Source organism: Lemur catta, chromosome 5, assembly GCF_020740605.2.
Source record: "Lemur catta isolate mLemCat1 chromosome 5, mLemCat1.pri, whole genome shotgun sequence".
Classification (NCBI taxonomy): Eukaryota; Metazoa; Chordata; class Mammalia; order Primates; family Lemuridae; genus Lemur; species Lemur catta.
The window spans coordinates 112,753,332-112,769,882 of NC_059132.1; the positions used below are offsets into that span (position 1 = coordinate 112,753,332).

The following is a 16,551-nucleotide window of genomic DNA, read 5'->3' on the forward strand; positions in this document are numbered from 1 at the left end:
CCATAGTATACTGAAGTGGTTTAGAATGCAGACTCTGGACTACAGTTCGGGGGTTCAAATCTCACCTGTACATCTAACTATTTGTGTAAACTAGCAGATTACTTAGTCTCTCCCTGCTTCACTTCCACATCTGTGAGTGGGAGTTGTGGTAGAATCACTTACCTCTTGCAGATACTGCGAGTGAAGTGCTCGTGACGGTTCCTCATGTAGGTAAGGGAGCAATAGCTTCAAGCCACTGTTTTTCTCAATTTCTTTACAGGTGTTAGTGTCCTTATAGTTACAGTGAAGATTCCTGATATCTAAATGTCCTTATTTTATTTATTGAGGCAAAGTAATTTTTGTGCCTCTCCCTGATGTAAATGGATCACAAGTTTGTATGTTAATGTAACAGTAATCGGTACACATTCTCTACGTATTCAGAAGGATTCTAACCTCAATTTACAGAGATTTTCAGAGACAATTGAGGAATGATCCCAATGGCACTGTCCCTTCTCACAGTGTAATTTTATTTATGTGTTTAATCTTTGGTGAGTCAGGAGCATAAAATGCTCTCAAAAAAATAACGGGCTCACCAAAGTGTTACAAATGAATTCCTTCAGGATGCTAGGACACTGCGTGGAAAAATGAGGGCCACTTGGGTAATAAATGTGACACCTGGGGCCCTGAAAGAGATAGTTTGTCTCCTACGGATAATTCCTTTAAACCATGACAAAGCTTTACTTACTCTATCTTGTGATCAAATCGTGGCTTCAGTATTTTTACACAGGAGAGTTTCCTCGTCTGTGGAATGTGTTGGGTGAACTATTGTGCCAGCCATTCCTCCCATAACAGGACGGGATGTGTAAATGAGACTGTCACAATATATCACACATTTCAAAAAACAAACAGATTTCCACTGCTATTTTTTAGCTGTAGAACTAGAAATGCCTCACAATTTAGCTGAGCTGTTGAACTACAGCAAGCAAGAAGAGTTAATTTTAGTGGGAAAATTCTAAAGTTTTGTATGAGAAGATTTAGGAGATCGTAATCAAAAGATTCCGAAATCCTAGGAAACCTAGGAAATCAAAAGATTCCGAAATCCTCCAATACCTCATAGTTCACACAGTCGTCATCATATTATTTTTACTTCTGTGTACATGGAAAAAGATCAGCCAAGTGTTTGTCAATAAGTAGAATAATAGCTTACTGTACTTTGTTTTGGTTATGAAGATTTGAGTAAAAAAAGCAATGGTTGTAGAAAGGTTAAAAATCAGGAGTCTTTCAGTCTTTTATATTTTCTTCAAATATAAATATTTTGCTGATTGACTTAGTCCCTGGGAAAAAATAGGGCCTTTTACTGTGGGACCACTGGCCCAATCTTTCCTTCTCTGCAGAAGGCTAGGGGTCAGGAACATTCCCTCCTTCTTATTTTTGACGTGTCTGTGACTATGCCCTATTTAAGTGGAATTTGAGACCAGGACCCCTCCATCTCTTACTGGCTTGTGGAAAAAGAAATTGGGCAGTGGTGGTGGTTGCTTAGGAACAAGACTTAAAAAAAAAAAAAAATAGAGACCAGTGGGTCAAATGGAGAAGTCAAACCCGAAAGTGGGTTTGGATTCAGGGTAAAGTCCAGGAGGAGAAACGAAGTCAGTGCATAAAGAGGACAGTCCCGGAGAGGGGTGGCTAGAGTCTGGATCGACACTCATGCACAGAGCCGAGGCGCTGGATGGTTCCTTAGGATTTTCCCTGAGGTTCCTCTGCAAGGTCGTGTGACCCTGTGCTAAGGCCAAAGCTAACATTCAGCATCACGTACTCAGTAGGGACTGGCTTCACAAGGATTCACTGACAGTCACAGCAAAAACCTGTGGGCAAGGGCCGACTGGAGGCTCTGTAACTTATGTCTGAAGACATGCTGTTAGGGGCCACATACTCAGCCTGATTCGGAGATCTCATATGTTCGTATGTATGTATTTATTTTCATTTTCACCACTGACTAATTGTATGACTTTGGAGCATCCAGCTATTCATTGTTCTGCAAGAGACCAGCCCAGAATGTAGTGGCTTAAAACCACAGTCTGTTATTTTCTCTCGTGGTTCTGTGTTGTGATTGCACTTGTGGAGTGTTCTCATTCTGAGTCTCTAAAGTGGTTGTGGTGAGATGGGTGCTGAGTCTTGAGCCACTGGAAAGTTCACGCTTGCGAGATTAAATAATGGCTAACATACGCCTGAGCGTGAGCTTTCTGTGTTCATCTCTGGGCATTTATGGAGCTCTTGGGCTTCCACACTCTCTCATTCCCAGTTGATCCTGTATCAAAATCTATGAGTGTGTTTGCACAATCCCTGATGTAGTTTCATGCCCATACAGAGTATTCCTTCAGACATTGGGAGAATTTATCAGCACAGATGTAGCAGTGTGTGTGCAAGTGAACCCAACAATTGATCTTTGGATATAAACATTCTTCCAACCCACTTTTGGACAAAGCCTGGTTGTAACCAGTTACTGTAAAAGGAAACTGGTTTCTGTATTCTAGGGTATGTGCTTATTTCCCCTGGTCACCTTCCTAAACTTATAGTTTTATTTTTGTATTTATAAGAAAATAAAACTTGAGTCAGACATTTAATATGTTATTTATTATAGCAAAATACTATAAACAATATGAAAACAGACATATGAGGGCATAAATTAATCCACATATGGGTATTATCTATTAAATATATTAAGAAAATAAAGTTGTAAAATGTTCTCAGTAAAATGTTACAAAAAATTCTGGATATGAAATTGAATGTATGATATGCTTTCGAGATTATAAAACATGTGAAAAAACCTGTTAGTTTTAGAAGTTCCTTTGTTGCAGGATATTTTGATTCATTTTTCTTTCTGTATTTCCCAACAACTCTACATCAGTGGTCCTTAAATGGGTGATTTTTTTCCCCTGAAGAACACTAGGCAATAGCTGGTGACATTTCTGTTTGTCCCAGCTCAGGGGAGGATCCTGCCCATGTCGGAGTGAGCAGAGGTCAGGGCTGCTGCTCAGCAGTCTGTAGTGCACAGGGTCCCCCCACCCCAACACAACAGAGGAGTGTATGGCTGAAAGTATCAGTAACACCCAGTTTGAGAAACTGTGCTCTACATTAAATATGTATTTTATTTAAAATTAGAGAAAAAGATACAACATTAAAGCCACAAGAAAAAAAACAGTTTAAATAATATAATATGCAAATTAATTTTTCTTATGTAAACTATATTTAGTGGAAAACTGACAGTTATTGCTTCTCCAATTATAAGAAATTGCCGAGGTGATAATATTAAATTCTTACAGTCTCTGTAATTCACTAGCATAAGCTTTTGAATGAGTGACAAGAGTCCAGTGTGCCTGTTGATACACCCAGGACTGGTTTTAGTCATCTCAGTGTAAATTCTTCCAACTGGGGCAGCTCTTGCAGTTGTTTTCTAAATCCTTGGTTGGCTCATTTTGGATCTAAGTTGAACCCTGAGAAAGACCAATATTCACACAAAGCTTTTTGAAACAAAAGAAATTTCACCTGAATGAACACTTACATGAAAATACTTTTATTTCTCATCCTGGCAAAATTCCTAAGATTTAATGAGGTGAAACTGTGTAAAAAAAAAAAAAAAAAAAAAAAAAGTCTCATGATGTGAGAACAAAAAGAGTATGTCTAAAAACAAAAACAACTTAGGAGGCTAACTACTTTGCTTTTCTATCCTGTATCAGATGCCCGCAACGGCTAGACTTCAAGGTTTCCCCTGACATCACCGAAAGAACAAGACTCCTGTCTGACATTGTGATTTTAGAATTTTTATATAGCTATGGCCCCAACTAACCAAATTTGATTGTGTTATTCTGAAGGAAGTTCATTAAATGCGATTGAAGTTAAAATTTACCATCATGCTCTTTTTTTAATATACGGTCCCCTAACTGCTGATCCTCTATACAGATGTTCAGGATCCGCCAGTGTTTTGACACAATCGTTCTGCGTCACATCAAACATGCTGCTTTCACGTCGTCTGATTTCCATGTCAGTTCCATACCTACTCCGTCTTCTCAGGCTCTGTGATATTTACACGAATGGAGTCACTTTCGCACTAAAAACTTACCCACATCTTCGTGGCTGATGCCACTTGTAGCTGTACCAAGTCAGAGTAGTCCCAGGTGGTATCAGAAACACTTTCCCTCTTGTATTAACTACAGTCATGAATGTAGGCTTTTAAAAAGTTCACTGCACCTAACATTTAACATTTTTGGAGGGGGCAGTTTAGACATCAGTTTCAAAAATATGAGGAGTTTATGGCTGTTTTTAAGAAACCATAAAAACAAAAGGATTTGGTCAGCAGTAATGAGATGTGGTGTTGCCCGAAGATAGTAACAGAGATGAACTTGACCCTTCTGAGCAGCTGTTAAGCTTTAGAATCTTCTTTATGCTGGATGTTATGCTGTCATTTTGCAGAGTTTATAATTAATCCTCATAGTACCCCTCTCGGACACGTAGGGATTATTTTTCCAACTTTAGTCTCGAAGATCTGAGATCTAGGTTATCACCTTTACTAAAGAGATGCACCCAATAAGCGTTAAAGCCAAGAGTTAAAATTCCAGTTTGCTTGTCTCCAAATCCAGCACTCTGTGCACATGTGTGCACGTCTAGCTTTCTGTTATGCCTCAGAAGAGACTTAACATAGCTGCTCAACTCCTCTCCTGTTTGGAATGAATAATATTCATCATCCCAAACAGTAACATGTATTTTAAAAAATAAAAGGTGTTAAATGAGCATGTTATGATTGTTACCTTAAGTTTTGAGACTTTTAGTGGAGTAATTTAATTTAAAAACTTAGTTTTCTAAGAATTCTATCATGCTGTAATTGCTTTTTTAAAAAGATTTTTAGCACTCTGGGAGGCCAAGGTGGGAGGATTGCTCGAAGTCAGGAGTTTGAGACCAGCCTGAGCAAGAGCAAGAGCCTGTCTCTACTAAAAAAAATAGAAAGAAATTAGCGGGACAACTGAAAATATATAGAAAAAATTAGCCGGGCATGGTGGCAAGTGCCTATAGTCCCAGCTACTCGAGAGGTTGAGGCAGGAGGATCGCTTAAGCCCAGGAGTTTGAGGTTGCTGTGAGCTAGGCCGACACCACGGCACTCTAGCCTGGGCAACAGAGCGAGACTCTGCCTTTTTTAAAAGTGAGTACATAATCATTGTTTATTTAATCATCCACTGGCATTATCTTCCCTTAATCTAATCCTAGATAATTTAGTGCAGAACCTCTTAGCATAGATTGCCATAACTTGCCCCTTTCTTAATATATCCCTATCTGGACATATCAGGCCAACAGAGATGTGTTCTGTGGTTTGTCTTTTCTTTTTTCTTCATATTTTTTATTTCATTTGAATTTGGTGGGGTGGGAGTGCAGAAGGTGGTACTGAATTGTTAGTCATAATAAGGAAAAACTTTTGAAACAATTTAAACACAATTGGAGAATTGTGTTTATTTCCATAATTAAACTGTGTGCTGCATTTCCCTCTTTATATGTTGGAAATCACCAGCAAAGAGGATGGGAAAGGTTCTCCAGGTGGTGTAGGTTTCGGGCTGACGAGCAGGTGGAGGAGAGAGGAGGTGGGGATGTCACACCTCCCCACATGCGCTGCTCTTGCTGGCACCAGGGTGCTGTAGAGAAGACAATGTATTAATTTGAACAGTGACGCCTTTTTTGTTTATGGTAAAAGGTAATATGGATGAGGTGCTTTTATAAGGCTTTCAGAGTGGTAAAAACAGTAAGTAAAATAGATGCAGTCCGTTTGGCTTTGTTTTTTAAATTCTTTTAAAATTTATATATTGCCCCACTTTTGTGTTGTGCAGTCACATTTACTAAATATATTGTAAATATATTGTATCGATTCTTTTCCATATTAAAGATTTGAACTTTAGGCAGGGTTTAATTAGGTGTGCATTTCTTTCTTAGGCTCCCAATTGCATTTTGATGAACTCCTTAGATATTCAATTAACATGTGAATGATTTGCATAAAGTATATTTATACTCTATGGGCTATTGCAGAATCACTTGTATTTTCCCTGCTGTATTAATGATTCCAGTTACGATTGTACTAGTGGAAAATGAAGTTGTATAATTGGAAACTGCTAAGATACTTTATAGCTTATTAGCTTAGGGTAATTATGTGCATGTTATATTACACATTGAATTGCAGTTGAAAGTGTAGCATTATAATATTTAGCAGAAGTGGCCACTAAGAATAGTTAAATTGTTATAGCAACCATTGACTTGAAATGAAAATGAACACATTTATTGAAAGACTTTTCTATAACTTGTAAACAGTATTTTCCCTTTTGATAACCATTCTTTTTCTCTTGTTTCTTTTTTTATTTTTTATTTATTTATTTATTTGTTTTATAATTTGCTGCTTGCCATTGCAGGAAGTAGAGGTTTGTATACAGCTTTTGTGTTTCATACTTTATTTTAGATTTTGTATGAATCCTTACCTTCTAAGTACTCATATATGCTCAATTCACATTATTTTCCCCTTTAGGATGATTATTTCCGCACTTGGAGTCCAGGAAAGCCCTTCCATCAGGGTAAGAATTTAATTATTTTAAAATAGAAATATTACATATTTATAATCACTGTGCTTTTAAAATGGTATTTATTGTCTGCTTAGATTTTACAATATTAAATAGGAGAGTTTACATGAATGGAAAAGGGCATGCAGTAATTATTTTACCATAATATAGTTAGAAATAAGCTAATTAGGTATCATGATTATGTTAGGATGTCTTTTATTTTTAGATATGTGTTTTAGATTACTGATTTGGGCTTTTGAACTGTATTGTGTTTACTGTTATTAGTAGATACAAGTCGCTTCATCTAGTTTTCCAGTGCATTCACTGGGCATTAGATTTATTTGTTCAGAGTTTCAAAACAAATGGTTTTGCTGCCTCTTTTCCAGTTAATAAAAGCCTTCATTTAAAATGGAGAAGACTGGTAATTAGACTCAGCTGAGATCTTAAACAGACCCAAAAGGAAAAGCCTTATACAAAATTAGGGTCCCCACCTCTGTACACACAGCTTGCAGTTCTGGGTAATTTACCTAAGAAGAAAAAGCAGGGAATGGGAATGAAGATACCCCTATGTGTGCAATGAGGATGGGAACAACCATAATTACCTACGTAACTAAGGAGATTTGTTTATTAAATTCCATATTATTAGAAGCAGGGAATCTTCCTTTGAAAGTTTGAAATAAAAGAAATTTCTACTTTACACAGGCTAAGGATAGTACTCCATGAAGTAGCACCATTTAAAAATAGAAAGCGTTTTAAGAATATTTGAGTAAGTGATTGAATAATGGAGCCATAATAAGTTATTCAAGGGAGCTTAGGGTAGTTTGTTGTGCCTCCAAACTTCTGACTGCGTGTTTGGGGTGACTGCTACAGCACCCAGCCTCTCTGAGTGAGAACCGAGCTGTGTGGACCTTGTCACAGGCGGGCATCAGCTTTGATGGTAACCTGGAGAATGAAATGGCGTCTGTATCCTGTCTCCCCTGTAGAAGGAGCTTCTTTCTTATACACATCATGTGATTTCACTGTTATTATCCAGTGTGCCTATTTGTGGAATACACATTTTAAAATTCTAAAAAAAAATTAATTTTGACTGTGTTCCTAATAAGTCAAGCCAGTGCATTAAGAGAGGCAATAAAAAAATAATGACATGCAGACTACGATATATTTGCCAGCTTTCTTGGGAAATGAATTTTTATGATGGAATCATAAACCTTGAAAAGTGGGAGTCATCTGTGGAATGGATGTTAACACTTAAATCTGTCATACTTGGTGCATCCAGTTATCATAAAGATGCTTCCGTCTTTTCCTTTGTGCGTGCATGGTAATGTGTTGAATTGCTATTTATTGCTCAAAAAAAAAAAAAAAAAAGATTCCTATACAAGAGAAGTTTCCAAACCCTGATGTTCTGCAGTATTGGTTTACTTTAATTTTCAAAGAGGTTTTTAACCTACTAACTTGTTAAAAATATATTTATCAGGCAGGGAGGAACTCATGACATGATAATACCTAATATTCATAAGAATGTCCTATATTCAGTCACTATTCTAAGTATTTTATGTATATGTTCATTTAATCGTCACAACAACCCTGCAAGTAGATGAGGATGTTAAGGCATGAGGAGGTTCAGTTCTTGCCCAGGTTAAATTCCTGCAGAGTGGCAGAGTCAGAACTTGGGTTTAGCCATTCTGAACCCCAAACCCTGTATCCTAACTGCTATGTGATACTACCACTCGTATGATAGCACTAACATGGAATAATGGCATACTAATGATATTTTGAAGTTAATGCTTTAAAGTATATATTTATTGGAAAAAATATTAGAAATAGAATGGTTAGGTTTATTTCTATATGGTAAAACAATTTTTGTATGCCATCAGATTCTGAGTTTTGATTTATTAAATGCACATAGTTGGCAAACATACATGGAGCTTTTTTATTAAAAAAGGAAAAATATAATAAAATTAGATTGGGATACATGTATATGTTTTTGGCTTTGAGTCAAATCAATCAACCCATCTGCAGACCACACTGAAGAGTGAGCAGATTATTCTGTTCCCTCCTAGCTCTGAGTAAGGTACACCATGTGCACCATCTGGATATAATAGACTTGAGATATGTTAGTTTCTAGTATGTTCCTTGTTTTTTTTAATGACAGACTCTTCCTTCAGGTATTACCTTTAAAAGCTCATTGATCTGTTGAACATAAGATAATTTATAAAACTTTTTATGAGTGTTTATAATTTAAATATGTTTTCAAGGATTTGTGGACATCCATATGTTGATATCAATATAATTTGATATTCCCTTATTTCTTTTTGGGGGAGTTTGCATATTTCCTAAAAAGAGTGATGAAAAAGTTACCTTGTCATTATATTTTTTATGTTGGCATTTATACAATTTTAACCATCTTTACTTAAAGTTATTTTTTACTTCTATTTATACATCCACAACATATTTAGAAATTAAAGTACCACTAATGACAATGTTAATTAATACTTATAACTTCTCAGCACAGAATGCCTTTCTACATATATGCATAAACGTGCACACGTTACATGCATACATAAACAGAAAGATACGCATTTACACAGGCACAGACACATTTGCTCTTGCAAACTTGCTTTTAGGTAAAATCAACTCATAGTTCATATAAACCTTATCTACCTTTCGGCTTAGCCCTGAAAATTTTTTCATCTCATTTAAGCTTCTTTTCATCAGTCACACTTCCGGTTTGCTTTTTCTTAACTTCTACTATTGTAAAATTTTGGGAAAATAAAATGTTTGCAAATGAATTTAAGTAAAACTATGCTGATGGTGCTGGATAGGCTGCACAGTGAAGGAAAGGACAGCGATGCAGAAATAAGTCTGAGTTTCTTCGCCTTGGGCTTCCTGTGCCTTCACTGCTCTTCCCCAGTGTGGCCGATCGTGAGTTGACACAACGGAAATCAACTGAAAATAGTTTTAATGGGGACATGCATCTTTGGGACTAAGGCATAAAACTGATATGTTTTACCATGTTTACTGCGAAAAATAAATGGAAAGGGGAAATGCGTGATTGAGCCTAGAGTGGTATCACAATAAAGGTTTTAAATAATTGAATCAACACTTTGGATAAATATGCTGTAAACTTTGAAAATAAATATTCACTCCTTTCCTTTGTACTACACTACCCCTGCCTTGTTTCCGACCTTGGATGAATTCTGGTGTGTAACAGATAAGTGACTAAAATTGTTAGCGGTGGTTCCAGACGGTCCTTTAGAGAATCCCCTTGGACTGAGGTACTGTATCTACAAGGATCACCTGTTATTCAAACGTTATTTTTTTCCCAACATGTGATAGATATCTAGGCTCTCTCAGGTGAAAGATTTGGAAGCAAAATATACTTTCTGTATTTCCTTAATTTTGCTATCCAAACCAGCTTGGAGTCGTTCTGCTTGATACCTACCGTGGCAGCATCATGATCCATAGACTAATAATGAAGAAGTTGAATTTAAGTAGAACCAGGGATTTCAGTTTCATTTTCTGATATGTGTCCCAGCTCCTGCAGACTGCTGGCGGCATGGAGTTAGGGCCAGCAGTGTGGCTGTGGCAAGATCAGCACCTGAGGTTTTTCACAGTGTGGTTTCAGTGTGCACTTTCTTTCTAATCGGGGCTTCTCGGGAAGGGCCTGACTCATTCTGGGTTCAGTAGATGCATTTAATTCAACAGAGGTTCCTGAAGAGGAGCTGGCAAAGGAAACCATCCCTGAACTCAAGCGACTCTGAATCTGGCCAGGCGAGATAGACCCATGACAGCTAAACCTGTAACTGAATGCTCAGTCTTGCTGGGATTAGAGGATGGGGAGGTGGGAAGGACTCGGCTCTTTAAAAGGCCGACGATATGCTCAGCCATAAACCCTCTCACTGCGTCTGTCTTTTCAGGACCCGTCCTTAGGGCTGTATCTGATTTGCGTCATTTTTCCATCCATTTGCAAAACGTCTCACACGTAACAACGGCCACGGCCTGACGTGTCCCTTTGCAGCCAGTCTCTGGCTACAAAGGAAAAGCTGCTGAGATTTCATCTGGAGCTTTTATTCCCTCCAGTGAACAAAGCTGTTCATGGCATTACGGCTGTTACTATTCCTGAAACTGAAAAAGACTAGTGTTTGGGAAAATGCACCCCAGCTATCTTCCTCTTCCTCAATACATTATTATACTTGCTAAGGCACATGTTGTGTCGATTGGATTAAATTTTGCTTGTTCACATGAGTGTTATTCTTCATGTTCTTAGATGGTGTTTATGGATAGTATTTTGAAACAATAGATGGTCTGAGCCGTGATTCACAATAGAGGCATGGTGGTATTACACTGCTGCTTTGTTTAACAGCTTGGGGCCTTTTGGCATTTTTCTAGTGGAAAAATTGGTGTTCCCAGAATTGAAATTCAGTGCTGGCAATATGCAAAGATGATTACATAGTTATAGTACTTTCGAAACTGATTTTAATCGTTTAAAATGTGAATTCTGATTTGTTATTTGATCTGAGCCATTATTTAACCAAGTCACATGAATTGATTTAGAATTTTTGTATCTTTTACGGACAAATTCCTTGTTAGAGCATTAAAAGTTCTAATAGCCACGTCAGTTTGTATCCTGCATTGGTTGTCGTCACCCACAGTGGCCACGCTGATCGTGGAGGCCGTCTGCATTCCCAGGGGAGACGCGCTAAGAAATTATATTCAACCTGGAAACCAACAGTGCATGCTCACTCTGTTACATTTAGTACATAAAAACTGCATAAGCTTCTAAATGAGAAATTTATTTTTGTATCCAATTCTGAGTTCTTTATATGATGATGGTATTTAATTTGTTTTACACCATCGTCCATAAAATACAGCAACCAAGAATCTTAGACTGTTTTGTTCTATGCCAAATAGTGCTACTTACTCCACAGAGCAATAATGATTATATAGGGGTCTGTGTTTTTAACTCATGAGATAAAATTGAGATTAACATATAATACTTGATTTGCTTCATATCACAGTAGCCTACATAGGTGTGCAAGAAGGCAAATTATATTTATTTTCAATGACTTTATGGATTATTAAATTCCGAGTCAAGTTTATAGAGCAAGAGATTGATCAAATTCACTTCAAAGGTGTTCAGTGATTTAAGAAACAATATTCTTATCTCAAACGTTGTTAACCTAACGCAGTAAGAAGTTTGTAAAGAGTGAAAACTGTGGATGCATATAACAATTCATATTTTCAACAGGAACTTCTACTGGCTAGAGCAGTGATTCTCAGTCATGGCTGTGCAGAGAATTACTTTGCACTCAATTAAAAAGTACAGTGCAATGGGCTTGATGCCTGAACATTTGAGGTAATTAATCTAGGGCAGGGCCTTTTGCTGTGTGTGTTTGTGGTAGTATTTGGTTTGGTTTTGTCTTTTACTTTTTAAAAAATTACACTAAAATAAACAAAACATAAAATTTACCATTTTAACCATGTTTAAGAATGTAGTTCAGTGGCACTAAGTACATTCACATCGTTTTACAACCATCACCACCATCCTTCTCCAGAGCCCTTTCCGTCGTCCGGAAGGAGCATCTCCAGTTAATGGCACTGACTGAAACCCTGCACCTGCTGAACAGGAGCTCCCGAGCTCCTCCGCCCTGGGCAGCCACCGTCACACCTGCTCCTTCTATGAATGTGACTTTTCTACGTATCTCGTATAAGGGGAATCATACAGTATTTGTTCTTTTGTGACTGGCGTTTTTCACTTAGCATTATGTTTTCAGAATTCATCCATGTTGTACCAGGTGTCAGAACTTCCCACCTTTTTAGGCTGAATAATATACTATTGTTTGTATACACCACGTTCTGTTTATCCTTTCATCTGTCAGTAGACACATGGATTAGTTCCAGCTTTTGTTTATTGTGTATAATGCTGCCATCCAAATATGTTTGTGTCTCTGTTTTGGGTTTTTTTTTCTTTTTCTTTTTTTGCTATATACCCACAGCAGAGTTGCTGCGTCTTGTGGTAATTCTGTTTAACTATAAGAGGAGCCACCCTGTCGTTTTCTTCATAGCAACCGTGCTAGTTTACGTTCCCACCAGCAACACACAGTGCTCCAGCTTTTCCACATCCTCAGCAATAATTGTTATTTTCTGGTTTTTTTTTTTTAAATAATATCCATCCTGATAGGCATGAATGTACCTATCTTGTAAACTCTACAACTTGCTGTGTGTTTAGGTTCAGTTGGGAATCACAGGATACTAGCAATGACTTATCAAAGTGATTCAGTTATTTTGTTCTGTAGTACTGAGGAGTTTGTGTCAAAAGAGTTGTTCTTTTGAATTCAGCTCCAAGTGTCAGAGAATTTTAACTAATCTATTCACTTTTTCAGATCAGTTGTCAGACGCAGGTGCCAAAGGGCTTTAAGAATGGATCGTGAGAAGCAAGAAAACCCCAAAGATAAAGTCGTTGCTTCCATGGGGCAAACACTGCACATATGCAGGTGTTATGCAGAAGACAATCGTTGCGCTAACTTTAAAAAGTAGACATATTCTTTAATTTACAGATTAAAGTGAAGCTAGGAGAGATTGATTGCAGTAACAAAGCTAGTAAGTGATGTAGCTGGGGTTTGAAATTTTGTATTAGTGAGTTTGAAGTCCACTTGCTCTTTTATGATGAAGTACTGTTTTAGAATCAGTTTGCCTATACGCATCTTTTTGGTCTATTTCTCAACTCAGATGACACCCTTGTGATGAGAAGCCTGGGTAGAAATGGCACAGGTGAACACAGGTAGCTGAATAGTCGTTGGGTAGACATCAAATCTTATTTACAATTGCTCCACTACAGAGGAAGTGAGCTGTTTGTAAGTTGTGTGCTAATTTTTAGAATATAGGAATATAGTGTTTTGAACTGACTTAAGAGCAGGTGGATTGGGTGTATCCTGTTGCTTGGAGATAACTCACAGTGTACCTGTAAGATACAAAGAAGCTCTCAGGGATGTGTGAAAGCTTCCTGTGGAATACTTTCTTGGAAGTGACTTTGCACTGATGTGTCCTGACCATGATTCTCACTTCACTGCTTTATTTTTTTCTTAAACATATCCAGTCTTGTTGGCCTAATCACTTCATATGTACAATGAAGAGAAGAAATACATGTGTTTTGCGGCTATTGACATACTGGCCTTGCAACTCAGAGTGCCTGTGTCCAGTCACGGTGCAGTGAAGAAACTCCTGCCTTTTTAATGTTTGATCTTCATAAATGATCTTTTGGATAAATTAAAAATTGAACAATCATCTGATAATACATCACTTAAGATCTACATTTTAGAGGATCATTTCCTGCTTCTAATTAATATTTTATACCAAATCTTATAAAAAGCCTTCCTTGAGTCAAAATATATCTATTTGCATGCATATTCTAACCGATTTATTGTCCATATATAAAAGAGATGATATAATCTGGATTTGTGTTTCAAAATCGTCATTGACTAGTTCTTGTTATATACTGTGATCACTTAGGTACTAGTAAGTACTGTGTGTGTGTGTGTGTGTGTGTGTGTGCGCGCACACACACGCTTTGACATAAACCTTCTAAAAGTTCCACATTGAACATGTGCATCCAGGCCAGGCATGGTGGCTCACACCTGTATCCTAGCACTCTGGGAGGCCGAGGTGAGAGGATCGTTTGAGCTCAGGAGTTTGAGACCAGCCTGAGCAAGAGCAAGACCCCATCTCTACTAAAATAAAAAAAGAAAGAAATCAGCTGGGCAACTAAAAATATATAGGAAAAATTAGCTGGGCATAATGGCGTATGCCTGTAGTCCCAGCCACTCGGGAGGCTGAGGCAGAAGGATCCCTTGAGCCCAGGAGTTTGAGGTTGCTGTGAGCTAGGCTGACGCCATGGCACTCTAGCCCAAGCAACATGGTGAGACTCTGTCTCAAAAAAAAAAAAAAAAAAAAAACATGTGCATCCAACCTTCAGACAGTGCACTTTGTTTGTGGAAAGGAGCTACTATCATAAAGAATTCAGAATTTCCCAATATTGTGCCAATTTTACTTATGAATGTTTTGTATAAATAATTCAGTTTTGAATCTTCTTTTACTGTTAATAAGGGAAATAACTAAAGGCAATAAAAACCTCAAAGATAGAGATGTTTAGAAATTTAACTTTTCTTGAAATGTGTTGAGTATGCTCTGCTTCTATCCTTGCATATCTGATCATTTCCATAAATTTAGAACTTAGCTTTCATATGAAAAACATCAGATAAATGATTATGCATTTAATATTTCTTGTTTGAGAACTTGATGAATTATATTGTTATGTCTCAACACCAGCATTTATTATAAGTAAACAAATTGTATATACACACACACACACCCCCCTCTTTCTCTGTCTCTCTCTCTCTATATATGTATATATATATATATGTCTCATCATTATTTATTGTGGATGCTTACTGTGTAATTAGCTATACCAGAATTCCAAGGGCAAATAAAAATGAATAGACTACAATGATTACTTAATTCTTCAATCTCAGTTGTGTTACACAATTTTTTGAGATTCCATCTAACTCGAGTCTTCCATTTAATAAGAGATGAATTAATATGGCCTGAGATTTAAAAACCCATAGAAATATCTTCACTACAATAAACTTCCCTCCGTCACATATTTTCCTCCATGGAATTATTCCTTCATAATTTGTATGTTAGCTGAAAATACTTTTCTCTAATTTATTTTTGGTAGAGGGAAAGAATACTTCTTAAACTGCTAAAGTTTCTGGATACATTCGGTTGTATCCAGTTGTCAGGATCTTCTAGTTTTCCTATCATCTATCTAAATGACAGAAATAATATGCAATAATATATAGTAAGCATCTCTAATTGCCTTTGAGGCTTATTTTAAAATAGTACAAAGTCATGAGTACTTTTACTTTTGAAAAATATCTCACAGACTGTTTTTCTCTTTTGTAAATCTGTAAATTGCTGAATAATCCAGTATGTAAACTCTTAGAACTATGCTTGTTTACAAGATCTTAGATAATTACAAGGTGGAGAATTAAACATTTATTTCTACTAGTGAATGCTGGATTGTTTTGTGTGTTGGACAGAGCCTCTCTCTGTAGCCCTGGGTAGAGCGCAGTGGCGTCATGATAGCTCATTGCAACCTCCAACTCCTGGGCTCAAGCAATCCTCCTGCCTCAGCCTCCCGAGTAGCTGGGACTACAGGCGCCACCACCATGGCCAGCTAATTTTTTCTATTTTTAGTAGAGACAGGGTCTTACTCTCGCTCAGGCTAGTTTGGAACTCTTGAGCTCAAGCAAACCTGCCTCGGCCTACCAGAGTGCTAGGATTACAGGTGTGAGCCTCCACGCCCTGCCTGTGAATGCTAGATCTTTTAAAGCAATATAACTAATACATATATTTCAGGAAATTGTCTCATATATGCTTTAGTTAAGAAAATGTCTAGTATTTTGGTATACTTATAACTTTCTAGAGGAAGCCTTATATATGGAGCTCAGAAATGGCTTTACTTAACATATTTTCAGCTAGCACTCAGCCTGCTCATGTAGTTGCAGTGGTTATAGGATAAAGGCAAATATGGCAGAATCGCCAGTGAGGACAAATGTTAAAATGCCTGTAGAAATTTCTAGTCTTGTTGCCAGTTAGAACTTAAATTTTTACAGTGTTTTCAAATTAAGGTGAATAATATTAAGTGAGTTTGAAAACTTCATAAACAATCCAATCCAATAATTTCAATATAAACAACCCATAAATTCATATTATGCATATTTTTTGGTGGCTTAAATTGGGACCTTCACACAGTAATTTAAAAGTCATAGTTTGTCCTTCTTGTTACAGAGATTGAAACTTTTGAGAGATGCAAGAATTTACTACTACATCTCAATCAGTATGAACTTGTATTATGTTTTGCTTTATTAAGTTGTTGGAAAAACAAAATAATGCATTCCCTGATTTTTAAAGGTGTAAATTTCTACTT

General features: G+C 37.1%; 1 protein-coding gene across 1 annotated transcript in view; it reads left to right on the forward strand.

Moving 5' to 3' along the window:
• The window catches only part of SPOCK3 (SPARC (osteonectin), cwcv and kazal like domains proteoglycan 3), a 237,746-nt gene that overhangs the window by 89,367 nt on the left and 131,828 nt on the right, over nucleotides 1–16,551 (forward strand). Inside the window, exons 3-4 of the mRNA XM_045550706.1 lie at nucleotides 6,420–6,428; nucleotides 6,533–6,578. Of these exons, the coding sequence (XP_045406662.1) occupies nucleotides 6,420–6,428; nucleotides 6,533–6,578 (55 nt within the window). The remainder of the gene's footprint in view (nucleotides 1–6,419; nucleotides 6,429–6,532; nucleotides 6,579–16,551) is intronic.